A 27526-nucleotide genomic window follows, 5' to 3' on the forward strand; every position below is an offset into this window, starting at 1 on the left:
GTGCAAAGCCACGCTCAGCGTCTGCCTTTCGTCCACCAGTTGCATCTGTTTGCTCCAAGCGTTGTCCAGCGTGTTTCTCAAAGACGCTCCTCTCCTTGCGGAGGGCGTGGGCAGCCCGGGCGGCTCTCTCCTCCAGCGCCGAACATCTTTCTTTCTCCTCTTTGAGAGCCTTTTGGAGTCGTGTCCGAGCGCCGCCGCCGCATTCCAGCTGGCACACTCGGAGTTCGTCCTCCACGTGGCGGAGCTGGGCGCTGAGCGCTCGCTTCTCAAAGACCAGGTCGGCCGAGGCCAGTTCTTTACAGCGCCGTGAGACGGAGTGATATTGAGAGCTGACTTTGCCGTATTCCGCCTGGTATTTAGCGGCGGCGCATGCCTTCTCCGCCCTCAGCGAGCGAATGTGCTCCTTGAGGCCGTCGGAGGCGGCCGCGGCTTGTGTTTGTCGGTAGCTCAGGAGCGCTATGGCCTGGACCTGCGTGCGGTGTCGCAAAAGCATCTTGCGAACGAGCTCCCGTTGATTCGGCAAAGACTCGTCAGCAGCCAAAGCCGCAGTCTTTCTTTTTTGCGTGGGTGGGCCTCGGCTTTGAGACAACTCCGCCTCCGGTTGTTCAGCTGACGTCGCAGCTCTTCTCTCTCAGAGGCCAGTTGGCTGACTTTGTGCTGCAGCAGGGTGTCAATGGTGGCCCCCTTAGCCTGAACTTCCTGTTGAAGAGTTTGAGTGTTGAAGCGCAAGGATGTCATTTGAGCGTCTTTTTGCAGCCGTTCTTCCTGCATGTTGCCGAGCTGCTCCTTGACTTTCTGGATCTGATCACATGTTCCTCTCTCCAACTCTGCCATTTGCGTTTTGTGTCGACGTAACGTTGCCTCCAAATCCTTCTTGTCTTTTTGCCGTTTGGCTGTCATTTTGCGCAGTTTCCCCGAAAGCTGGACGCAGGCGCGCCGTTACCTTTCGAGCGTCTCGTCAAGGCGTTTGCTCATGAGCTCCATGGCGACACGAAGGCCATCCTTCCGGGCTTTCTGGTTGGCTTGTTGCGCTGGTCTCAAAGCTTTTCTCAGCAGCAAGCTATTGCGCTCTTCCTTCTCCAAAGCCTCCCGAATGGTGGCTTTTGCTTTCCTCTCTGCCTCCAGGGCTTCCTTGCGCCAAGACGTCTCCGTTTGCTCATGTTTCTGGCTCGTGCGAGCGGCCGGGCCTTTTGCTAAGGGCTTTTCGATATTTTCAATCTCCTCTGGAATCTCTCCTTCACAGGACTCTCCCACGCCGTGACTTTGGAACAGTGAGGTCTTCTCTCTCGAATGGCCTTTGTGCATTTTGTGCACCCGTCTCGATACACGTCAGTGGACTTGTGTTTGTTCTTATTTGCTCACATGGAGAAAGGACATTTTCGACGTCACGTTCCAAACATTGGGCATCGAAGCAGATGGCGCAACTCAAAGATACATTCTATAGAATGATCTCATGCAGTGGCTTAGTGACGAGCTATTTCAAAACCAAGGCTAACTTTGATCTGGGAGGAGAAAAGTATGCAAAAGCAAATGAGCGCAACGCAATCCAAGGCATGGTGCTAGCAGGGTTGAAGCACTGCAAATGCAAACAGAAAAGGCTCACTCAAAGTGGGATGGATTGGTGCAGTGCGACCCTGAGTCTACAGCCAAGAAACTAATAAAGAAAGCATGGAAATGGAATGATTCAATGGAACAATTGATGAAGAGCTGATCTCACTAGAATCAAAGATTTCCCAGTGAACATAACATTGAAAATGTCTGCTTTTCCATTGCACAAGCAGATGAGTGTCATTGTTTCAACCAATCTAATCATATGATTCCAAGCTCTCAAGACCAAGCTTTGAAATCCTTTTCTAGATTTGTCACTTGTTTTCCAAAAGAATTGCTAGACGGCAGAGATGTCAATACGTTCTCCTCACTATATCAGCACTAATTGCTTTACTCTCTGTACTTTTTCCATTTGTATAACCTGTACTGTATGTCCGAAACCTATTTTTACTTTTTAGTAGGCATCAGGATACTTCCCACGTACCTGAGGAAAAGTTCCCCTGGTGTCATTATTTTCTTTGGGCTGATGCGTCACACAAAGTGAGTTCTTGTTGGCAAAACAATGATGCATCTGATTCATTCAATAGCTAAGGCTGTGTGGCCACTGACAAGTAGAAGTCGGACACAATTGCCGCATGGGAATGTTTGTTGAGCACAAAGGTGTCAGGGTGCGTGCGTGCGTGCGTGCGTGCGTGCGTGCGACCCCCTCGGAAGTCCCAGCTCCCCCTCGGAAGTCCCAGCTCCCCCTCGGTAGTCCCAGCTCCCCCTCGGTAGTCCCAGCTCCTCCTCGGAAGTCCCAGCTCCTCCTCATGTGCGTTGCGGTGTGTGAGCGAGCAGACTACCCCCTTGTGACGTCACTTCTGGAGGCAGGCTGCCCCTGCTGCCTCTGCTGCTGCCGCTGCTGCTGCTGCTGCTGGGCTGGGAGCCTTCTCCTCCATCAAGAAACTTTTCTGGACTTGTGGAGCTCCTCGGACGTAGTGGCCACAAGCAGCCGAAGGAGAACCTCCACACGCGGGGACAGCAGGCACTTTTATTTGTACTACTCGGTGCTAACATTATTTGAGTGAAGTTGACATTGTGCAAGCTATATCGGTTTTATTTTTTCTTCTTTTACGGAGTTCGAGGACTTGAAGAATCTCCTCAAGCTCACTGGCGTGTGTTTTCATCGAGAATTCCTCTTTTCCGGCGCTCCAAACTTTTTGAAACTTTGGATTTCGAACGAACGAACGAACGACGCGGGCATGTTTTGGAGTAGGGGCCTCTTGCTTTTGTTTGCTTTCCTTCTCGCACCATTCTGCTTGTCAGCTGCGGCAGCGCTGCCGCACAACCAGAGCGGCGTCAGGAAGCTGTACGTGCTCCAACCCGGGCCGGGTCCAGGTCCCGGGCCGGGTCCCGGGCCGGGCTCAGCGGGGGCTAACCGAGGGGATGCCATGCGAGTCAGTTCCATTTCAACGCGTCACGGCGGCGCGTCGGGGCTTCCGCACTCTTACAACGTCCAACTCAGCGCCAAATTGGGCGGCCAGGTCCGGAACCGCCGGATGGGGAACCAAGCCTCGACAGCCCAGCGGCGGCACAGCGCTCCGGAGCTTCTCAAGCAGTCTGGGTAAGGCGCACGCTCTCGCTCTCGCTCTTCGCCAGGCAGGCTCCCTTCCTTTGGAGAAGGAAGGCGTTTCTTCTCATGACTTGAATAGTTGTATGATGCAGAAAATCAAATATGTACATGCAAATGACAATTGAAACCAGATGTATTTGACTAAGAAAAGCATTTTTGACCCTAAATGCGCGTTGCTTGTGTTGAATTAATTGGGTGGTTCCCAACTTGGTTTTTTTTTTCGGGCACGCCGAACAACCAGCCGCACTCACTGAGTCCACACTTTGGCAGTAAACGCGGACTTGTGTTCCGATCCTGATGTGGATGAAAGTCAATTGTTGCAGACATTCACTTCACTCTAAAAACGCTCGCGTCGAAAGTCATTGTGGCTACCATTTTTGTACAAAACATATTTGGGGTTTGCAAAATAGTTGTCATAATTCATCAATCTTTGTTTTTTTTTCTCTGACCCAACTGTTTTCATGACTTTTATGGGACAAAAATAACAAAAAGCAATTTGAAGAAATGTGAAACGTGTGATAAAACACATTGTTGTCAAGAAAATCTAACTGAGCCAAAAGGCATCTGGATTTATGATGAGATTGGAAGTCAACCAGAAATGGTTTGTATCTTGATTTGTTTGGACCTTTGATGGGCCACGCTGTAGTAATGAAACAAAAGGGCTGCCATATTTTCATTCAAGCACACGCACACACACACACACACACACACACACACACACACACACACACACACACACACACACACAAAGCAGGCTTACTATGTACTATCCATCGAGAGTGCCTCTGGTTGATATTGCGCCACAATATCATCCATAGTATCTGTCTCCTAAAGTTACAACCTGTCAATCAAGGCCCAGCAACATTTGAAATTGACATAGTTGCCTGTGCTGTTCTGTTTTCTATTTGCAGAGTGAACATATGCGGAGGCCAGTGCTGTCATGGATGGAGTAAAGCTCAAGGATCCCAGCGCTGCACAAAGCGTAAGTAACGTCAAACATTCCTCGCCGAAGCAGTCGAGATTAGGGATGGGCACGATGATGCAATTGATCAATGATTCCAAAAACGTCCAGTTGAAACAAGTTGTCGTAAGGTCTTTGGCAGTGGAGACAGACAGACAGACAGACAGACGTGCAGACAGGCTAATGGACTCGAGTAGTTGGCGGCAGAGACAGCAGGCTTGGCTCATCATGACATCATCAGTCGCATGGCTGTAAACAGAGTAGGGCACAATCATAAATCAACTGTTGCACGTCCAGTGTGAGTGATTCATTGTTGATTTGGGGAGGGAACTACAATCAGCTGAGCTGAGCACTTCAAGGCCCTCCTTGTTTACACAGGCACAGGAAGCACGACGCAAACATCTGGACAATGACCAGTAGGGGACATTCGTCAATGTCATACTGCACCTTAAACATGCCGCCAGACATTTCCATTTCAGACATGTACTGTATACAGTCGCTATGCACGGCATCGAGAAGACGTGCTGTCTAAAAGCTGCCTGATCCAGCGAGACGGTACAAATGATTGTTCATTTGACTCATGTGACTTGGCTTCGTTCACTGTGACAAAATGGCAATGAATGTCAAGTCACTTTGACAAATGGACAGATTGGCCTCTGCAACTGTACGACAACATTGGTACTGGAAGAGAGCATTTCAACATCCAAATGGGACAAATAATTGGACAGCCAACCCAACCAGCTTATATTGCCCCCACTAAATCAATTCCTACATTGATACACACTGATCAATTCCCCTGCAGTGATGTGAAACGTTTGCGTGGCACTAACATCTTACTGTCCGTTTTGGTGATTTGTTTTGTCGCAGAGTTACAGCGGCGTGCACTTCACTTTGTGTTGCATCTATTTCTATTGACAAGAAATGACCACAAAAAAGATCTGCTACGTATGTTACCGTGTGGACCAACGTACATGCTGTGCGAGCTCCCCAGTTGCATTCAAACATTTGTGACCGAGTGCAAATTCAGTCGGATTTTGAGTCGCGGGGGTTGACCGTTAGAACACCTGGCAAAATGCTTACTGAAGTACTTTTTCCACTTTTCCAAGAGGGCCAGACCTATTGGAGCTCATTATAGAATTACCTGAGCAGCACAGGCAGACTTCGTAGAGCTGTGTGCAGCTATGAAAAAAATCGTGTCCATCCTCGGAATACAGCTCTCGTTGACTCTGCGTCGCCTTTTAATGAGTTTTGATACAAGGGAATGCAGAAAAAGGTTCCCCGGCAGATCATTCCATTTCATAGTTTGATCCATTTTTGCGCGTTCATCCAGACAAGGTATTTGCCGTGTATGTTATGTAGTACGTATGTTAACAAAAAGAATCCACATCATTTTCGGTATCCGTTCATAAAAATGCAAAAACCACTCAATAAAATCTAAAAAAAAAAAAAAACGACTATCAACGTACATTTTATACATATGCAGTGTACATTTTATATCGGCAATGCACTTACTTGGTCACTTGAGGGAATACTAAAAGTGGTTTGCGATGACATTTTGCCTGCACGTCTGCTGAAGTATTTGGCGGCAGGCTTGTTTCTCCCAGACACTTTCAACCCAGGTCATTGCATTCTATCGCTTCGCCACCAGTTGGCACTAAATCCGACACGCTGTCCTTTGAATAGAAGACATCTGCAAAAGGATTATCAAGCAAAGTAGCAGACTTGGCTAGAAGGACAGTCAGTCACACATGCCTTGAGAGGGAAACAATGAGGGACAAATCATGATTGACAAGAACGGCAATGAAACAATGCAATCAAAAAACAAGCACAACCATAAAAGCAGCCTCCAGCTTAAGCAATCATTCACATGAGATTTTCAAAAACTAAAACAAGGGCATGCGTGGATATAATACAGTACATATTAGACAGAGCCCACCCAGCAAGAAATGTCCACTTCCATAAAAGCGTCATGATGTCACTGAAAATGTCAGAGTATCTCATAACACCTCTGGACAGTAGACGTTGAAGAATAACTGTGGCTCTTTTGCAATTTTGGCTTCTTCTTTTTTTTATTCATTCCAATCCCTCATACAAGGGCTAGTTGTAAGAAAATGGAAGTTGAATTCGATATGGTTTATACAGAGCTAAGTCATATCCTTGCAGCATGACCGGGATTCTGTGAAGGTACTTTATGTCCATGGTCAAAAGAAGCCGTTGCAGTTGCTCATAATGCCACTTTGGAATTTTACGGCATGACAACAAGGTGACACAAAGAAAATCATTCTATCCCAATGTTGCTGCTTCTCTTCCACAGAGCACAACCACACACTGACTCACTCATTCAGACAAGCCTGTTATTTTTTTCAGACCCCCTTAGTGAGAGCTGCCTGGCTGGCTGACTCAGGGGAGGGAGGGGAGGGGAGGGGAGGCGCAGCACATGCCAAACACGGCATCGTGTGATCAAAAGGGTGAGAACATCACCATGACTGATCTCTTTCCTCTTCCTGCCTAACAAGGAGATTACACGACTTCTTCCATCAACGTCATTGTCGCGGAACAAAACTCTTAGCTTGCTCGCTCGCTCGCTCGCTCGCTTGCCGAACAGATGGCAGCAGCTCCAGGCCAGAGGTGGGCGAGGGAAATGAAAACTATTTACGCTTGTCTGAAAAGAAAACCAAAAAAGTTAGCACGAGTGGAAACTTTGCTCTTTTTCAAACCACTCATATAATTCACCTCCCAGTGGGAGGGAGGGAGGGAAGGAAGACAGCAGTGACGTCATCATTAGATTGGGCAGTCATGCTCTTTGAAAATGACTTGTGTATCTTCACTGGCTCAATGTTTGCGAGCTTTCATGGAGGCATTTCAACGCAATATACACGAGCTGGGTTTTTTTAAGAAAAGGATCTTGTGATGAACACTATTTGCAAAAAAAATCATTGCAAATTCCACTTTATACTAATCAACCTGTGAATGGTTTAGACATTGTAAAAACAATTGGATGAGAACAGGAGAATAATAACAACATCTCTTGAGTATGTAGTAGTATATAATGTGATCCGTCCTTGAAAAGCAGTCATGTATCAGAATGTATAGCACAAGGCCACATGGTGGCATTTGGAGCCCGATTTGTTGATATTGCAAGTCCAGACAAGAATCCACACAGAGTCAAAAGCCTCTGCCTCTTGGGAGTAGCAGCTACAGTACAATGCGGCGGCCATGGGATGTCAAAAGTCCAGTTGATCTGGCAGCCAATTCTCATTTGATGGTACCCCACCAGTCTGGTATATTGTTTTGATTTCAGAAACACGAGCTGGCAATTTGCGGGATACCCCCGAGATGGAACATTTTGTTTTCAGCGGGGTGCCAGATTTGCACAAATAAAGTCAAACAAAGGAAGTAAGAAATCCACTCATCTGTTCCTTCATACGTTCTTTTTCTATTGCTGACTTGGATAGCCATCATCTAATGGTATCCAGCTTGCCAGCGACTGCAGTTCAAAACCTGAGACTGAATGCTTTGTGGGAAAATATCCAAAGATGAATGAAAAGTCATATTCAAATCACCGTGAAGGACGGTTCAAAGAATCATTTACGAGCATCTCTTTCTGTTCTGAAATGAATATCCTTGCTTCACCCCTAAACTCTCGACTTGACTCTTTTATGAGGCTTCCGACTTAGACAACATCTCGTCAGTATCATTAAATGTCTGATTGCCGCTCATTATCCGCGCTCTTTTACTAGTACTTGTCACCAGCATGCTTTGAAAGCTACTCACCTTGTTTACAAGACATCTCTGAAAAGCATGGCATAGAAAAGATCACGTCATTAGCGGCTCCTCTGTCCTGTTTGCGGTGGTTGGCTGCCCGCCCCGTGGGCATGGCTTAATAGCGCAATCGCAATTAAAAAGAACATGACGCCAGAGCTTTTAGGGCCGGAATGAAGCCCAGGCACATTTAAGGACAAAGCTGTATTTCACACAATGGCAAAATCGAACCAACCGTCATATACGTAAATGACATACAGTCGAGAAAGAAACAATATCCCCAATTTGATCATTCTTACTCATCTTATAAGAGGTGTAATGATGATCATGATGGTTGCCATGAATCCTATTTTGTGTGCTTACGATGTGCAGGGTAAAAAGTGAGTTCCTTTTGAATGTCCATTGAGTGGATGAAACAAATTCCGAATCGCTTTTATCTTAAAATGCAATCTCTCAAAGTTTTCAACCCAATTTTACGGAGGCTCAAAGTGTTCTCTTAAAGAAAATGGCAAGTCAAAAATACTGCGCAAAGATTTCGAGGGAGCATGGATCAAATGCGAACTACGTTTTCTCTGGATTGCAATTTTACAACTTTGCCAACAGTTTTGTGGGCAGCAGTAGCTTTCGAATATTTTTGTTTTTTTTTCCAATCTAATGACGTTTAATAATGAATCACACCACATCTGTGTCCTTATCGCCGTCCGTCTGTCTGTCTGTCTGTCCGTCCTTGCTTTTCTCTTCTGATCTGTCTGGATTTTGTATTCCAGCTAACTGCATCCCCCAGTGCCAGAACGGAGGAATGTGCCTCAGGCCTCAGCTGTGTGTCTGCAAGCCTGGCTCAAGCGGCAAGGCATGTGAGCAGAAGACTGTGCCCACACACCCCCACAGCCTCAGCTCCAGCTCCAGCCACAGTCTCAGCCACAGCCAGCCTGGGAAAGGAGCGAGCAATGATCCCAACGCAGGAGCACAGTGGCCCATACCTCAGCAAGCGCAAGTGCCTCCTAACGCACCTCAAGCAAACAACATTGCCCAGATGAAATTGACAGTCAAGCCGTCCCCACAGTTTGTGAGGCCGCCGCATTATATCCAACAACACATCCAGCAACAGTAAGTCAATAAACATACACCTTTAATAGGCCAAATGCCTGTAAATCATCTTGTTGTTTTTCTTCGATTCGAAATTTTGGTTTCAGTGTGCGTGACCTCTTTTATCCTGGCGTGTCCAGATTTGAGCTCTCGGGTGGCTGTCCTGCCTGTTTTCCACGTCCCCCTGCTGCAACATGCCTGATTCAAATGATCAGCTCATCTGCAAACTCTGAAGAAGCGCCATAACCATCCTGATCATTCGAATCCGATGTGCTGCAGCGGGGAGACCGGCTGGACAGGGGCCCGAATTTGGACATTTCTGTCCTTTCATCCAGAAGGACATTTGTGAGGTCAGACGTAAGTGATGGTGCACGTGAGGGCCTGGCTCGCCATCTCTCTTCTGTTTGATGGCGTTGAGATCAGGGCTCTCCAGTCTTTGACTAGCAAACTAATCCTAGCATGCCTGACTTTGTGCGCTAGTCTGGCGCCAAAACATCACTGAGTCTGCTTTGGAGAGGATTTGAATCAGGTTTTGTTTCCCCTTTGGGAAATACGTACCATTAGAGTGGAGTGGCAGTCCGCTTTGAGGCTGATCCGCTTCAGCTGCAGCATTGGAGCCTTTCGGCAGCAGCGTTTGACCCTTTCCGTGGTCGGTCGGCCATTACGAGAGAATGAACCTGTCGTCGGTGATTTATAGGGTGGACTGCAGCGGTGGGTGGCGAAGAACATCTCGTCGCATTCCGGTCCTACCAGCGCATCTATAGCTAGCCAGCCCGACCGAGGCTGCCGCCGTTTATATGTCGGTGCGTTTGCTGTCACAATAGCAGCATTGACGGAGAACATTAGTGCTGGCTTTATCTTCTCACTTCTAATCTTGGCGATGTCGTCTGTGACTCATCGTAGGAGAATGGTTTCACTTTATTCATCGCAGTTGAGTCATTTGTTTCACTGTCTATGCAAAATAATCCCGGTACGCCACACTCATCATTTGACCAAAAATATATTCCGTCATCAAAAAGAAACCCTTTCCGACGGCCGCGTCGTAACGAATGATGCTCAGCTGGTGTCGGCATAAATGACTTTTTCAAATTGCAACTCCGCCCTCCCAAATTCCGTGGCCGTAAAGTTGAGAGTGACTGGGAAGAAGCAATGATGCGCAAAGCTTGTTAATTGCTGTTGAAATGACAAAAAAGAAAGGGGTTACAGCGTCAACTCCGATTTCGCATAAATAATGTCGTCATTTGATCGGTAACACTCTGCAGAGGTTACAGCATGAGCGCTTGCAGGGAATGACTTCTCCGAAACAATGTGAAACGAATCAGATCATGAACAAAATACACACCTCAATTGTTTCAAAACAAACTGAAGGAGCAGCACAGCTGGGATTTTTGTCAAATCTCTCACATATTGTCAATGGAAATCAAACAACCTTTAAGGGCTGAAGTACTCAGTTGTTTTCTCTTTAGACATGAAATGGTCGGTCCATCAGACATGTCAACTGGTATCTAATGTTTTCTTTTCTTCTCTTCTCAGAATCCGCTCTATGCCCATGCACCCAGGCCAGCAATATGTCATAAAGCCCAAATATTACCATACACACAGCACCCACACACAGACACACTTCCATCCTCAAGTTGAAAGGCCCATCCCTCTATCAGGGGCACACGGTGAGTCTTTGGCTGCTTTTCTTTTTTTTAGAGGAGATGATGTTCTCCTGCTGGGTGATGTTTTACAAGGTGCGGGATAAGTTTACAGCTGGGTGAAACGCTTTCCCTTCAGGGAAATCACTGTCAATCATGATGGATGCATTGTAGCGCTCTGCCACTTTCCTGTTTCTGCAAGAAAATGCTTCCTCGTATAGCATAGGCATCAGCACTGAGCCATTCCAAGAGTGCTGGCGGCCATCCTTCCCGTGACCGTTGGAGGCCAGGGACCGCAAAGAATCGGGCTCTGTGTCAGTGTTGGCCGCCAGTGACTCAGGAAGAGACAATAGTGTTATGTAGCGTGCCGCACGCGCTTAAGGTAGGTGCACACTGCGCTGAATGTCACGGGGTCGGTCGGTCGGTCGGTCGGACGCTGGGAGGGACGGACGGACGGACGGCTCAGGAATGACAGTGCTCTTACATAAGGTTGCTCAGCGACTCAACAGGAAGTTGCCTCGTGCCTTTTCCCACTGCTTTGGACATTATTACTTGAACCATGTAGTGCGAGTGTGTCAAGGAATTGTTCCAAGACTGAGTCCAGAAAATGGCAAATGGTAAAAGCATACACTAGTTCAGTCGAGTTCATCCGAGAGATGTTTTGCTTACAGTATTTGTCAGTCACTCTTGGAAGGACAGCACTTCAATCTTCATGATGTACTTAGTGCATATCCAAGTTATTTCAGCTCTAATAAGATATTTTCAGCAAGTGCTTCAGGACCGATAATTACAGAAATTGAAAAAGACGCTGTTGATTTGAATCTTCCATTTGTCGGTTAACCTGAAACACTCAAGCGATAAGAAAAAGGAGCTGACACCTCATGTAATGATACGTTCCACTTATTTGAATGCCGGGATTTCATGAGGGAGGGGGCTTTGCATTTCTGTGACTCAAAGCAACACAATGGCTCTTCCTCTTTTTGCCAGTGGGCAACCACACAGGGAGGATCAAAGTGGTGTTCACTCCCACTATCTGCAAATTGACCTGTGTGGGAGGGAGATGTCACAACAACTGCCAGCAGGGAAACACCACAACAATCATCAGCGAAAATGGCCATGCCACTGATACTCTGACGGCACCCAACTTCAGGATAGGTAAGTCATTACCAGGCCTCAAACTGGGAGCTACAAATACACTTTCTGCCAGTAACAGTATTGGCGACATTCCGAGAGACCGGCAAAAATCGTGTCTGAAATGATTATTTACAATGAATGATATCCATCCATCTATCCATCCATCTATCCATCCATCTATCTATCCATCTATCCATATCCATCTATCCATCTATCCATCTATCCATCTATCCATCTAGCTATCTATCTATCTATCTATCTATCTATCTATCTATCTATCTATCTATCTATCTATCTATCTATCTATCTATCTATCTATCTATCTATCTATCTATCTATCTATCTATCTATCTATCTATCTATCTATCTATCTATCTATCTATCTATCTATCTATCTATCTATCTATCTATCTATCTATCTATCTTCACATTCCAAGCCCACGTTGGCAATGAAAAGCTGTGAGATCATTGTTGCTGTGATCCTCATGAACTTTTTCAAATGTTATGCTTTGCATATTTGGCTGCCGGCGTGGAGTGAGTCGCCATTCGTCTGCTGCACTTGTCTGGGCTTGCTTCATTCCTTCTGCCTTGCTTCCCTTTCTTCCTTATGTAGTATGTGTGCGCGTGTGCACATCTGAGCTACGGATGGATGGGACTGGGAAGATGAAAGCTTATTTGGTCAAGGCCGCTTACAAAGAGTCAAGAGACAATAAATAACTCCTTCCTTTCTTGTTTATCCCGCTCACATGATGAGAGAGGTCAAGAGAGATGATTTATGCTACAATGGGATCCGTTGAGGCCATTTCCAAACTCCAAATATCAGCCCAGTGAGATCATGTTGGTGATAGATGTTTCAGAGAAACAATGGAAGATAAGACCAAACAAAAATAGGCCAATGTATGAAGAGATTTAGCCGATTGTCATCTAAGCATGTGGTGAGAGTCGAAAATGACCCACGACCACGATGAGCAATCTGTGATTGATTATGATTTTGCCGATCGCTATATGTGGCCTGCTCGAGAGTCTGGGAAAGCCATCTTAGCATTTCTCTGACATGTTTCCAGCTTCTCTGACATTGTTTATATGAATAGCAATCTGTTTTAACGCTAAGCCCCGAAAATGGGCAAATGGAAATTTGCTTTGATGTCGCACTAATGATGCAGTGAACAAACACACACATGGCAAAAATGAGAGTGTATATTGAAATAGCAAAATGTGCAGAGCTTAAGCTGTTTTGTATTTGAGAAGTAGAAAAACATGAATACTAAAAAAGGATTCCCAACCCTAATTCCTGAGTCGGTGCCTTGGCTAAAAGAAGAGGAGAGAATGTAACAGTACTTGAAGGCAAACATGTTTATGCTTGTGCTTTCCTCTCCCTCAGTGGTGTGTCATTTGCCTTGTATTAACGGCGGCAAGTGCAGTGCCAGAGACAAATGTCAATGTCCTCCAAACTTCACTGGAAAGTTCTGCCAGATTCCACTTCAAAGTGGACAGCATCAGCCCCAGCACACATCAGGCAGCTCCACTCAAACTCAGGTCCATTCCACACACACGTTGCCTCTGACCTACAGCAATGGGCAAAATACGGGTGAGTCAACCATAAACTTAATGTCATCAGCCCATCCATCGCTGGTATGGTGATGAATTGGAGCCTCTTGATCAGTTTTCAGTCCCAACGTTGTCAACATCCACATTAAACATCCTCCCGAGGCATCCGTGGAGGTCCACCAGGTATCTCAGCTGGACGAGCGAGGTCCCCAGTCGGGATCGTCTTCATCCTCCAGCTACACTTTCCATCACACCCAAAGCCACCAGAAGGTCCAGCACCACGGCTACAACATTATCTACCCGGGCCAGCACGGGGACCAGACGACTCAGTACCAACCTGTCTCCTCCAAGAATACGTTGGGCCGCTGCTTCCAAGAAACTGTTGGGAGTCAGGTAAGCTGTCAGTCCATCAAATAGGAGAGATTTGCTCAAAATGGCCATTCAAGGCAGACCTTCTCTTCTGTCTGGATATATGCTTCCAGTGTGGGAAAGCTCTCCCAGGGCTGACGAAACAGGAGCAGTGCTGTGGCACCGTGGGAACATCGTGGGGTTTCCATAAATGCCAGAAGTGTCCAAAGAAACCATGTAAGTGCAGCCATGAAAGAAAGAAAGAAAGAAAGAAAGAAAGAAAGAAAGAAAGAAAGAAAGAAAGAAAGAAAGAAAGAAAGAAAGAAAGAAAGAAAGAAAGAAAGCGTTTCAGGATCAGGCACATCACTGAGTAAACCAAAGTGATGCTCTGTGATATGGAATCAGTGCGGATGACTTGTATGTGTTGTCTTTACACACAAACATTTTTTGAATCCCGCTCCCTCCTTATGGAAGAGGCTCGGGAAATGTCATTTCTCCAAGGAAAGCCTTCTTTGAACTTGACGCTCTAAATATCGTGGGACACTCGCGCTCCAAAATGTGGTCACCGATGGCAGGGATCAATCGCTTTAGGAGCTTAGCCAACAGTCAATGTAGCTGACCCTTTGCTTTTATGATTTTTTGGGAATAATCGAACTTACGTTTTCCCATTTTTTGACTCAGCTGCTATTCCTCTGATAGACTGCCCTCAGGGTTACAAGAAAATCAACAGCACTCATTGCCAAGGTAAGAGCTTGCAGCATATTTCTTCATTTCAATTATTTATTCATTGTCCTCACTTCCTTCATAATCAAATGACTTGATCGAAACAAAAAGGATGAAATGTAAAAAACAATTCAAAGAGTATTTTCAACCATACTTTTCTCCAGAGACCCAATAGAGGGTGCTACTGTCTCTTTTGACTCATTGCCATTTTATCGATGGACAGTTCGAGCCGCCGACGCGCGACCTCTGGATCCAAACATCTATTTTCGATGAGGCTTTGAGCCTATTTTAAACATATCTTAAACACTATACATTCCATTAAATAATACAGAGTAAATATATTGAGAGCTGTAATCTGTGAATGAGTATTCACAGACGAGAAAGTGAAACAATTGTGTACGTGTAATCTAAAATCATAGTTCAATTTTATGGAAATATATGATCATTCGAATCTGAACTGCTCACCACAACGAGGCCACAATGTCTCCTACCTGTGACTTGCATAAATCACCAATATTGGACAGTATTTGTTGCTGTTGTTTGCATTTGAAAATGGATCCATATTTTGTTGTCCAGATTTTGATGAGTGCCAGCTGCAAGGGGTGTGTCCTAATGGAAATTGTTTGAACACTGTGGGCAGCTATAGATGCACGTGTAAACCTGGCTACATCCCTGACCCCATGCTCACCACATGCATATGTAAGTATGCTAGTTACAAACTACAGGAAGATGCGACATGAATCAAAAGTGTAAATCTGGAATAAAAAGATGGCTGTCTTCAAATCTATTTCCACGCGATCAAGAAAAAGCCATGCTTTTAACATGCTTGATGCAATGCATATGAATTGAGTGCATGGATCGTGGACTGTTTTTTCCTCCCTGAAGCATGCACTGCAGGCAGACTCTACATGCCTCTGCATTGGCCTTTGTGACTTTGATGGAACGAACACCAAAGCAGTTTTCAGTGGTTGATTGCGTGCGTGCGTGCGTGCGTGCTTGATGCTAGCTTTGGACTGACATTACATGTGCAGTGATCATTAGCGCGGAAAGGGGTGCTGTCTGTATACGTAGCGTAGCGAGCGCAGCGTACGGGCCAAGAACGAAGGCATTTTGGCGAAAGGTACGTATCTGGCTGCAATGAAGCGATTTATTTATTTAGTTTTTTCCACCAAACGGATCTTTTAGCCCAGTGTTTTATTTCGTCGCGAGGGATTTTCCCGTGAGGGTGAACAAAGGATCTATCCGGCCCACGTCACTATCTAATACTGGCCTTTAAAAGCCTTTTTAAATCCCCTTGGAGAAAAATATTTTCTCTGTTCCACTTTGAACAATTCCAGCTGTCATTGGTATGTGGAGATGTTTCATTGCAGCGTTTGACTTGGAAAGGCCAAACTAAAGCCCACTGCATGCCATGCCTTCATCTCCATCAGCGCTTGGCTGTAATGCACGTTGATGTTTCTTGGTGTCTTTCCTACGGCGTGCTCTTTTGTCTTTGAACGTGTTTACGGGCCGCAAAATATTGCCTTTTCCTATTGCGCTCTGCCGTTTTACGACAATGACGCGATCGAGTTTCATATGTGTATTTGTTGGTGAAGGGGACTTGTTTGCTTCTTCTCTTTGTCATTTCTTCCCGCTCGACTCCATGGCATCTGCTCTGCTCCTCTTTGTCCGCCCGCCCTCCTGCACACGTACCTCCTCGGCCAACATAGCTGCCGCCGCCGTCCAAGAGGAGAAGGGGGCTTGCTTCCGTTTGGTGAGCTCAGGGAGGCAGTGTTTGCACCCGGTGTCGGCTCAGCTGAGCAAACAGCTCTGTTGCTGCAGTGTGGGCAAAGCCTGGGGACCGCATTGTGACAAATGTCCTCCTCCGGGAACAGGTAAGCCCCCCCCCCAGTTCATGACCCAAAAGGCTCAATTGTCACTTGTGGCAAAGCCATTTCGACCACCACAAGGCTGCCGTAATGGGCAGTTGTTGTTGTTGTTTTTTGCCTTCTTGTATCCATCCAAATGCTGTAGCCAGGCCTGCCCACTGATCAAGTGTAAACATTTGGGAAGCTGCATGCTTTTTCGCCCCCCCACCCCCGTTTCACAGCTTGGCTTAGTAGTTGCTTTTTCGTGTCGACTACCAAACGCTTTCGCTGTACATTAGTTGTATACTTTTGCCACTGACCCTCCATTTCCCTTTTCCACAAGCGACTGTCCGATTGAAACATACTGCGTTATTTCAAACGGTTTGTTTAGAAATGATATCAAAGATGTCAACACAATGGGAACCATTCATTCTGTCATTTGAAGTACCATTCAAAACATATTTCATGCAATTGTGCAAATATGATCATGTCTATGGTAAATATTTGCTGCTGCCGCCGCTGCTGCTGTTGTTGTTTTCCTGTACAGCTCTGTTTAAAGAAATTTGCCCTGGCGGCATGGGCTACACTGTTCTCCCAAATCCGCCCGTCAAACAACCCGTTACAGTCCAGCAGACAGCCAGTGATGCGCTCACCCCCCATCCCTTGCCAACACCAGAAAAACCCGTAATGGCTTTTGGGAAGCCAGAGAGAGCGATTCTACCAGGTGAGTCTATCGTATCAGATATCATCATCTGTATTGCAAACAAAAAGTACATTTGGAGATTCGTATCAAGTGCCCTGCAATGCATTGGCTGGCGACCAATTCAGCTGGGACTTTGACAGCTAGTGCAGAAGCATTTTTGGCCCACTCACCTTGACATCATTGGATGGCTAATTAAGGTTTGAAGGCATCCTTTAGTTCTTCGGAGTCCACATCCTTTTTGTCACTTTGAGGACACTTGGCATGACTTGCCTTCCCGGAAGAAAATTGTCCCACGGGCCTCGTGATTTATGAAAATGCAATTTGCTATTCCAAGACAGGGATACAAATTGCATCTATTTAACACGTTCTCTTTTTTGTATTTTGCGGTTGCTAGCAACCACTGCCCCAGATCAGGTAGGTTGCAATGAGACAGCTGGCATGCGCAAAAGCTGCTGCCGCCGCCGCACTGGAGCCTTTGCATGGAGTCGGATACCAAATTGAACAAAGCTTTTCTTCAGTTGAGCACCATTCATGGCAATAAGTCACCTCATGGGTTCCACTATATGTATTGGAATGTGTGCAAGCCAGCAGGCTCCTTGCTGAAACGCTCATTCTTGCTCAGTGACTGAGGAGCAGTCGCTTGGTTATTGCTCATCTTCTTAAGGAAGGGCATGCATCTTGCATGGCGAAAGCTTGATGCGCTTCTGGTGGAAGCTGAAATGCTGGATTGAAAAATCTGCCCACCTTATCTTTTTTTGGGATTGTTCTGTGTTTTGTCGTTGAAGGAGCTGGTAGGACCTGCGGTTAGTAATAGGCCAGTCAGTGATTCCGTTCTACCCCAACTATCTCCAGGTGTATCCACTGTCAAGATGAATGCAGCTTACCCAGGTGTCTGTCTAACCTTATACACAAATGGAAATCGATATGTACTTTTGAAATGTGTCTATATTATGTGCGGTACTCACCTAAATGGAGAACGCCGTTGCACTCAGTGGGAGCAGTGATGCTGACTTTGGCTTCTTTGCTTGCGCCATCTTGGGGTATATTGATCAACAGTAGTAGTAGTAGAACAGTAAGTAGCTCACTCTGGTGTTAAAATTAGAAAGTGCAATACACTCGTGGCGCGGCCGGCCCATATTAAATTCTGTTGACGTCTTGCGGGCCGTAGTTTGGACACCCCTGCTTTAAGGATAGTCCCAAAATATTCCAAACCAACCATCCAGTGCAACGACAGGGAATGTCTGCTTGAGGTTGCTTAATGCAAACAAAGGCACTCCCGCAATTATTCAATCCAAATGTTCACATACTGTGTCAAAACATGGAAGCAATCCATTGAAAGGACCTTTGGGGATCAGGAAATCAAATGGACTCAAGTTTGATGCAGGGGCCAAAGTGTCCAAACTCAGAAGTGACTGCTTTCAGCAAGTGTACATTCATTTGTGTCTTCTAAATTGGACAGAGGTTGTTGAGCAGAGTTCCCCGCCTGTTCCAGTGGAGATTTTCCCTTCAAATGCAGGCCAAGACATTGCACCAACTATATCTGCAGGTATGGCTGCACCACTTATGTGTATTTATGACTCAATATTTGTAAAAACAAGCCAACCTTGATTTTCCTGCCCGTGCAAGCTTGTTTGGGAATTTGCCATCCAGGGCATTCCCAATTGAAATAGAACAAGCCTTGGTCTTTCCATAAGCGCCCCCCTTTTCTAACTACGGGCGTCTGCAAAAATACCAAATGAAAGGAAACGCCACCCATGCCCACAATGACTTGCGCTGCTCATGACTCTGGAGGGAGCGAGGCCCTGCCCTGGTCTTTCTTTTTGCAGCTTTGCAGCTCGCGCTCATTGTAAGCACAAAGCGAACGAAAAACCTTTCATCCCGTCGCGTATCTGGTCGTTAGCATCTTCCAATTCTTCATTATCCTTCTACGATATGCCCCAAATCAATGTTGGAGTATGGGCAATGTAGGATGATGAGCTCATGACAGGATTTGCTGCAATGACTTTTTCTTTTTCATGTGTAACAGAGGTGGACGAGTGCCAGATCAACCCTTATATTTGCGGCCAAGGGCTTTGTTACAACACAGCCGACGGCTACACCTGCCATTGCGATGACGGCTACCGCTTGAATCGTGCACTCGCCTCCTGCGTAGGTGAGGAGGAGAAAATGGCCATCAAGTAGAAAATGCCTTTCTTTTTATCCGGAGGGAGGGAGGGACAACATTCTATTTCCTATCGTAATTGTAGTCCAACTAGCACAAACCATAACATTCCCGACCGATTTTGAAGTTCAGTACGTATAGTTGGCCACAAACATCATAAGGATCCCGAGATTTAGGAGATTTAGTTTTAGGACTTAGTGCCTTGTGAATATTATCACGAGAGAAACAAGTGAAATGTAATTCGTTGCAATGAATTAAGACTCAAATGAATGACCTTTTTTTTCGTCTCAAAACGTTTCTTCTTTTTCCCCTCATGTGATTTCTAAGCACATTCTGTTTGTTCAGATTTGGATGAATGTTTGGAGAAGCCATCTTTGTGCTCCGGTGGTCTGTGCCAAAACACCGAGGGTAGTTTCCTGTGTGTGTGTCCACAAGGATTCTTTGTTGATGAAGAGGGAACCACTTGTGTGGGTCAGTATGTGCACTCTTTCTTCCACTTTTTTATGAAGCACACTATATCTTTGAGGACACACGCCTTTTCGCTTGGCCGAAAACATTTACCAGCGCATTTCAAAAGGCACCTCTTGGATGTAGCCTTCGATTCGTGGCAAAAATAGGAACGAGGTTATGTTTGCAATTCAAAGACAAGACACAGACAATTGAGAAGTTGGCTTCTTTTGGATGACTCAGCAAAGCCTCCATCTTCTGAAGCACTGGTCTCACACACACACAACAAGTTCCACAGACCGCTCAAGTAGCGAGGGAATTAAAAGTCGGTGGAAATTTGAATGGAAGCACGCTGACCACACAGTTACTAAAATGTGCACCTCCCTGTTGCCTGCTCGCTCGCTCGCTCTTCCTCTGATATAAATATGAGGTAGTCAGTCATTATGTGGTTTCTTGCCTGCCGATTCAACACAGAATTCCCCAACCGCAAAGAGGAAACTGATTTGGAGCTGTAAGAGCAAACTAGCTGATGGTCATCACCCCAAAACCTCTTCCGTAGTGGTGAGAAAAGGATACGGTTCGAACTTTTTGAGGCTATGTTTTGGTTTCTATACTTTAAACAGATGCAAGCCATCCATTGATTTATGACACGAAAACATTTTTTTCATGATCTGAGCAGAATGACCAATTCACAGCGTAAAAACCTCGGAGCAGAATGAACAATTCAGCTTCTTACATTTTCCTGAAGCAAGCACTTTGCTATACCGGTTGTCAAAATATGGTGCTTTATTCCTTTGGCTTACTCTCACAAGTCAGTCGACATGTTTTCCAGCCAAATGGTGTTTTGATTTTCAGTGTTTTATTTCAACATCTTCTATCAATGTACAAACCTCATTGTACCCAATGCTGCAATGTCTTTTTGCTAATATCACAAAGTTGCTAGCTCAAACACGACAGCACAATTGCTTTGTCACGTGAGGTCATACTCAAAGTCGTTTGTGATGATATTTTGCTTGCACGGCTGCTAAAGAAATTCAAAATACACTGGCTTCAAACTCAAATCATCGCATTCTAATAGTTCACCACTAGATGGCACAAAATTCTCCACTGTCCCTTTAAATAAATCAATACCAAAGTTAAATGCAACCGAATTGCACTTGGAATGTGCCACAAGAGTTAGCCTCAGTGTGATACGAGTGGGATTCTACACTTTGAGAATCATCTCTTTGTTTTGTACTACACAAAATAATGTCAAAGTGATACTTGCCATTAGTTATGGACTTTTGGCTTTCGACAGATATCAATGAGTGTGCAAACAAGACAGTGTGTCCATCTGGCATTTGCATGAACATCCCCGGGGCTTACAACTGCGGCTCTTGCCCTCCTGGTTTCTTGGCGCGGGGAGGCCAGTGTGTAGGTGAGTGAGTGCGGGAGCGCATTTTTATTCTTATGCTTCCTATGCACCTGAAAGACAATCTCATTCATTTGAAATAGTTTTTCTTTGGTCTCCGCTTGAGCTTACGTGACCAAGGGGGTGGGTGCGTGCGTGCGCTGTGAGGTTATGGCTTCTCGACACTGCGAGGAAAGCCAAGCCACTGCGTGGAGGCGGTGACAGGAAAGAAATATACCATGCTGCTACAGTGTCAGTCATTTCTAGCCCTCAACGACACAGCTCACAGATGTTTGCACATAATTGGGTGTGCGGGAGTGGTGCTAAAAGTAACTGCACCAGTAAGGGTGATGACAATGTCTTTTCACTAGATTACTGCACAGCCTCTACAAAGGTGAATTCATTGATTATGACTGGTGGTTGCACTTTTCACAGTAAGGTATTTCAATGCTATGCCGGGCTATAGCAAATTGAGCAAAGAAACTCAAAAGTGACTGATTTTGCAAATGCATGCTTGATGTTACATGATATCTTTGTTTGTTGTTTTCAGATGTAGACGAGTGCCAGGATCAACGTGTGTGTACCAGGGGTCACTGCGTGAACACCGACGGCTCCTTTATCTGTCAATGCGGGCCGGGCTTCAGGGTGTCTCTGTCTGGTGACCAGTGTGACGGTACAGTAAAGTCCTAGCAGTGAAAACAAGATCACATCATATCATGAAAATGTAATCTCTCACTAACAGAGAGCTTAAGTCCTAACCACAGTCAATATTTGCGCCTTTGTGGCCGCTGCAGATGTGGATGAATGTTTAGAAGACGACCAGCCCTGCAAGTCCATAGGGGAGTGCGTTAATAACATGGGCTCCTACACATGTACCTGTCCGCCAGGGTATCGACAGATGGACGGCACCAGCTGCACAGGTTAGTTAGCAATCTCTCTCTGACTGTGTCAGGTGTGGACACATGATGTTTGTTTTCTGGCAGATGTTGACGAGTGTGTAGATGAGCCACAACTGTGCTCGCCCCACGGCCAATGTCTCAACACAGAGGGATCTTATGTGTGTGCGTGCGGGAGTGGATTCACCGCTCCTCTTGATACACCCTCCTGTGACGGTAAGGTGTCAAGTGCAGATGCAAAGCTGTTCGAATTCAAGTTTCTTTTTTCTGTTTAACATTGAGGAATTGTATTCAGCATTTCAACCAACCTCATTAAAGTCCACCTGTGAAAAGAAGTCTAAAAGGGGCTTTAAGTTTGTCACAGGCATCAATTGTAACTCGTGTTTTTCAATCAACAGATATCGATGAGTGCGGACTCAATGAGACTTTGTGTAGTCCTCATGGTTTTTGCGAGAATAGATTGGGTTCATTCCGATGCCTCTGTGACCCGGGCTACCGGGAAAATCAAGATGGCCAAAGCTGTGTGGGTAAGTCTCCCATCTTAGAATCACGTACACGATATAAGCTCCTGCACAATAATAGTATGGCAACATGCCCCAAATGTTGATCTTTTTAAATGATCTGGCATCTGGCAGTCGTGCTAGGTTGCACCTAAATTTGGTCCAGCCGGCTGTCTTGGTCAGTGCAATGCAGTGCCAAGCCTTCACTGCACTGCGGCGACAACAGATGGATTCACTTACAAACAAGCACACAACCGTGCAGCGGCCGGCGGTGTACCGCTAATCCTTTAAAATGCTTCTCGTCTCGACTCGACTAGCCGCCGTCTTTCCTTCCTTCCTTCCTTCCTTCCTTCCTTCCTTCCTTCCTTCCTTCCTTCCTTCCTGACCATCTCGCGCCTCCTTGACACTTCTGTTTTCGATTATTTTCCCTCCACTCGAGTCTCTCACGGTCTTTGTGCGGTTTAGCCCTTTGCAGCCCGTCAAATCTCCATCAGCATTTCCTTCTCAAATATGCTACGTTCAACTTCAACATGCAATTTCATTCGAGGTTCCGTGGTCTGCACAGTCATGAGAATAAACCTGTCAAGAAAAGGCAGGAAGATTAACTGTGGCGCTCCAAATCAAGGTCAGCGACCTGAGTGCCACACTCTCTCTCAATTGAAAGGTTTCTTTGTTAGAAAAGAGGACAGGCTGCAGAACGTGTGTCCAATTGTTAAGTAGCCCAAAGAAACGGACCCAAGACAAATGTCCCCAATGGAATGTCAACATTCGGTCTTCTTTTGACACAGCGATTGCATATTGATGAAGTCATGTTCTTGAAATGTGTCCAAAATAACATCAGTGCATCCGATTTCCATTCCTCGTCCTTGACATGTTTATAGGACTTGATTGGTTAAATGTAGTTGCTTGGACGCCATTTCCAAAGTGTTGAGTACAAGCCGCAAGTATTTATGCCCATAAAATGTTTGTGTCTTTCACGTTATCACGATGGCTTGTTGAGGCTGGAATCCAATTTGGAATCAGGTGGTGAATATTGGCGCCGTATATTACTCGGATGGTAGGCGTGAATCATCAACAGTGTACTCAGCCACGCTGGCATTATTTATCGTCAAGGTCATGTGTCGACCAAAGGCACGCCGCTATTAGGAAGTGACAAACATGGAGGACAACAACAGCACAAGTATTTATTGACGCAATTGTCTATTTGAACGCTTCTTCTACAGATGTGAATGAGTGCGAGCGGCTGAATAGTGTCTGTGGAGAAGCTCAGTGCGTAAACACTGACGGTTCCTTCCTCTGCGCGTGTCCCAGCGGCCAAGAGTATAATGTGATGGTCGCCAGATGTGAGCCCGTTCCCACAGGTGACTGACTCATTTCGAGCTTGTAGCTTGTGCATGTCAAGTACTGGATTGGAAATGTAGATGAGCTTGGGGGCACACACCATTTTTTGGGGAACTTCCAGTTGTGGTCATGCCTTTGTTGTTCCATTTGCCTAAACTACAAAACTTGTTTGCCTTTCAGTCTCACCGATAGAGCGTAAGGAGTGCTACTTCCATCTGAATGATGAGAACTTGTGCGAGAGTGTGCTTACCAGCCACGTCACCTTGCAAGAGTGCTGCTGCACGCTGGGAGCTGGCTGGGGGGACAACTGTGAGGTTTATCCCTGTCCTGTCAATGGCACAGGTACGTATTCAGGACTGCAAATGACAGAACAATAGGCAGTACCAGGTGCATCATAGTCCCATTTGAAAAGAATTCTAATAATGGATGGATGGATGGATGGATGGATGGATGGATGGATGGATGGATGGATGGATGGATGGATGGATCTGGCTCATTTCAGACCAGTTCAACCAGATGTGTCCATCTGGAAAAGGATTTATCCCAAGTGGAGATTTGCTTTATGAAGTCCCAACAGCCGAGAGTTACAAAAGTAAGTCATAGCTGACATTTGATCAAACCCCCTCCTGAATTTACAATGGATAAAATGAATCCTTGAACTTGTTCTTTTTTTCCAGATGCAGATGAGTGCACACTGTTCGGCCAGGAGGTGTGTAAAGGAGGCTTCTGTCAGGACACCGTGGGCAGCTACGAGTGTTACTGCAAGACGGGACAAGACTACGACCCTGCAAAACTGGAGTGCAGAGGTGCGTGCTTGCCTGCCTGCCTGCCTGCCTGCCTGCCTGCCTGCCTGCCTGCCTGCCTGCCTGCTAGCCTGCCTGCGTGGCTGCCTGCCTGCCTGCCTGCCTGCCTGCCTGCCTGCCTGCCTGCCTGCCTGCCTGCCTGCCTGCCTGCCCGCCCGCCCGCCTGCCTGCCCGCCTGCCTGCCTGCCTGCCTGCCTGCAGCACAAAGATTGTTTTGGAGGTTGTACTTTGCAGATGAGTGTGGTCTTTATCATAAAGAGAGCTAAGTTCAGTCAAAGCTCAGGGTTCAAATCTCAAGCCTTTTTTTTCTTTTTTCATTGTACTGCAGGCAGGTACGTAGGTCCCAAAATAATCCAAGTTGTCTTTTGTCTCTGATTCTTTTCCGGCAGACATAAATGAGTGCCTGGATGAGTCAGTGTGCGTTGGAGCAGAGTGTTTGAACACGGAAGGCTCCTACATTTGTTTCTGTAATCATCCCATGGTGTTGGATCCCAACAGTAACAGCTGCATCTTTGTCCCTGATGTGGCTGGTAAGATTTTCTTTCGCCCACCTTCATATTTTGGGAGAAATTGTGTGTGCATGTATCCCTGCCTGCCTGCCTGCCTGCCAGAGCAACACGAGGTGGGGCAGATGGACTTCCAGGGTATCTGCTGGCAGAAGGTGACAGACTCCATGACGTGCACTCTGCCGCTGGGTGACGACAGGAAGACCACGTTTACCGAGTGCTGTTGTCTCTTTGGAGAGGCCTGGGGAATGGACTGTGCATTGTGCCCTCCCAAAAGCACAGGTACGCGAAGCGAAGCGAAGAAACCTGCAACGCGGCACACGATGAACACGACGACACCTTTAGTCTGTCGCAGCATCTGGTTCTTCATCTGGTTATGCGGGCGCACGAATCACAAATTGGTTTGATTTGGTCGGCTTTTTCTTTGTGCCGTTTTAGCGGATTACGCCTCCATGTGTAACCTGGCCGGGCGGCATCCTTACGGCCGTGACGCCCTTGTCGCTGGTCCGCTCCATGAATATGAAGTGAGCCCAGACTATTCACCATCGCCAGACGACAATCCTGCCCTGCCGTTTTACGACCATGAGGAATGTCAGTGTTTTTGCCTCTAACAGCAATTTTCTGCTACATTTGTCATTCAGTGCTTTGCTGCCATCTTGTGTGAGTAATGTTGCAGTTCTGCTGGTACGCCACATAACTTGATAATTGATCAGTCACAGTGGAATATCATTTAAGCCAGCCACCACCAATAATAATAATAATACTGATCACGAGTCATGGGCAATGCAGTGGTTGTTTCGGGCGAGCTCATTTTTTTTCTTTTTTTTTTTTTACCTTTGCAACAGATCCATTCAAGGCATTCGAGGGCTTGCGAGCAGACGAGTGCGGCATACTGAACGGCTGCGAAAACGGTCGATGCGTTCGAGTGCAAGAGGGTTTCACCTGCGAATGCTTTGACGGTTACACGCTGGACCTGCCCCGCATGGCCTGCATTGGTAAGACGAGCACCGGCAACATGGCTCGGCTGAAATGTGTACGTCATGGCTGACGCCGTGCCTCTCTCTGCTCCAGATGTAAATGAATGTTCCGAACTCAACGACCGCATGTCGCTGTGTAAAAATGCCAGATGCATCAACACGGTGGGTTCGTACCGCTGCGCGTGCCTTCCGGGATTCACTCCCTCTGAAAAAGCAAACTATTGCGTGGAGACAGTGACACGCCAAACTTCAGCACACACACAGTGATTGTGGATTGGATTGGATTGACTGGACTGGGCCACAAGAGACGCTCAATCGAACCCAAATGAGAAGCAATTTTGAGAAGAGCAGTTGAAAAGAAAATCTTTGATTCATTCACCAAGCAACATTAGTGAAATCTCCCCGCTTTGGTTGACAGCAAAATTCCCCCAAGTGCAAAACTCTTGAAAATGATCCCAACATTCTTTTTCTGCATTCCCCAGCTGTGAGTATTAAGACTGATTTCTTCTATTTAATAGATTTGCAATATCTATGATCTTTTGAAATATTGTTGAAATGAACTATAATGTATTATCTTCTAGATTGTATGTTATGATGTCTACAAGTATTCCACTTTCAATGCCTTGTTTGTGTTCTTGAAATGAAAAGAGTGCAGCGTGGTACCTCGAAAGCTGAACCCCAAATGTTTCAAGGGTCACACTGCCGCCATCGTAAAACGGATGTTGAGCATACAATCAATATGGACAATTAACCAGAGTTTCGAACTACCTGGCTAGCAAGTATATCTATCTATATCTATCTATATATATATATATATATATATATTTTTTATGATTTAAATGTGGGAGGGAACTGGAGTAACCAGAGTAAAACCCGCACAAGCATAAGGAGAACATGCAAAAGCCACAATGGAGCAGCCACGCCTGAGCATGGTCCGACAAGCATTTACGCGCCAGCAAGGGTTGGAATGCAAAAGGCGTCAAGCAAGCAATAATCATATGAGCCAATGCCAATAAGTAAACAACAGTTGGCTACCATTTAGGCATTATTAGCCCCAGTGAAAATTGTAATTATAGTAGAGTTTGACTTCTACAATTGCCTTAAACGTCTTGGCTCTGTTTTTGTCACAACAAGAAAAGGCCATAGATGAATTCATTGCATTCTCTTGTTCAGCATAATTCCTTAATAGTCTGTATTTGATTGACTCCAAGACACATTGCTAAATGACTATATGTATCGGTTCACGCCTTTTGAATATTTTCCCTCCAAAGCAACTCACTTGGTAGTCATCATTTGGCTTCAATTAAGGAACAGGTTTTGCGCATCTTTATTTATTTTCTCCATATGCCCTCCTCATAAGATGCATTACTTTCACATCACAGAGGACATTGTCCCAATAGCCAAAGTCCGTTGAAAGATGAAATATGGAGAATATCCACACAGTTGTATAAAATGATAGGAAAATGACCACAAAGACTTGGTTCTTTTGATATTGAGATTCTGTGAAGAGGTCAAATGTCTACTACCCTGTTTGATGAAAACTGGTGTCCAAAACACCACGGACGGACGGACGGACGGACGGACGGACGGATG

General features: G+C 46.0%; 1 protein-coding gene across 5 annotated transcripts; it reads left to right on the forward strand.

Moving 5' to 3' along the window:
* The first annotated feature begins 2406 nt into the window (after window positions 1-2406).
* On the forward strand, window positions 2407-26717 carry ltbp1 (latent transforming growth factor beta binding protein 1). Of its 5 annotated transcripts, none has more exons than XM_037272717.1 (31): window positions 2407-3151; window positions 4072-4142; window positions 8651-8990; window positions 10503-10636; window positions 11597-11764; window positions 13125-13331; window positions 13407-13684; window positions 13774-13876; window positions 14321-14383; window positions 14939-15061; window positions 16063-16236; window positions 16757-16933; window positions 17307-17326; window positions 17698-17800; window positions 18372-18458; window positions 18939-19064; window positions 19419-19544; window positions 20818-20937; window positions 21461-21583; window positions 21705-21830; window positions 21894-22022; window positions 22205-22333; window positions 23530-23667; window positions 23828-23989; window positions 24150-24239; window positions 24325-24453; window positions 24840-24980; window positions 25059-25238; window positions 25395-25547; window positions 25802-25951; window positions 26028-26717. In XM_037272717.1, exons 1-31 carry the CDS (start codon window positions 2790-2792, stop codon window positions 26198-26200), a joined length of 4605 nt encoding a protein of 1534 aa, XP_037128612.1. In that variant the 5' UTR covers window positions 2407-2789; the 3' UTR covers window positions 26201-26717. The 5 variants fall into 5 exon arrangements, with proteins under 5 accessions (XP_037128612.1, XP_037128614.1, XP_037128613.1 ...); XM_037272718.1 differs by having other exon boundaries at window positions 2408-3151; window positions 25062-25238; XM_037272720.1 differs by lacking the exon at window positions 16063-16236 and having other exon boundaries at window positions 2408-3151.
* The last annotated feature ends 809 nt before the right edge of the window (window positions 26718-27526 follow it).

The sequence above is a fragment of the Syngnathus acus genome, chromosome 15, assembly GCF_901709675.1.
Source record: "Syngnathus acus chromosome 15, fSynAcu1.2, whole genome shotgun sequence".
In the NCBI taxonomy this organism is placed as follows: Eukaryota; Metazoa; Chordata; class Actinopteri; order Syngnathiformes; family Syngnathidae; genus Syngnathus; species Syngnathus acus.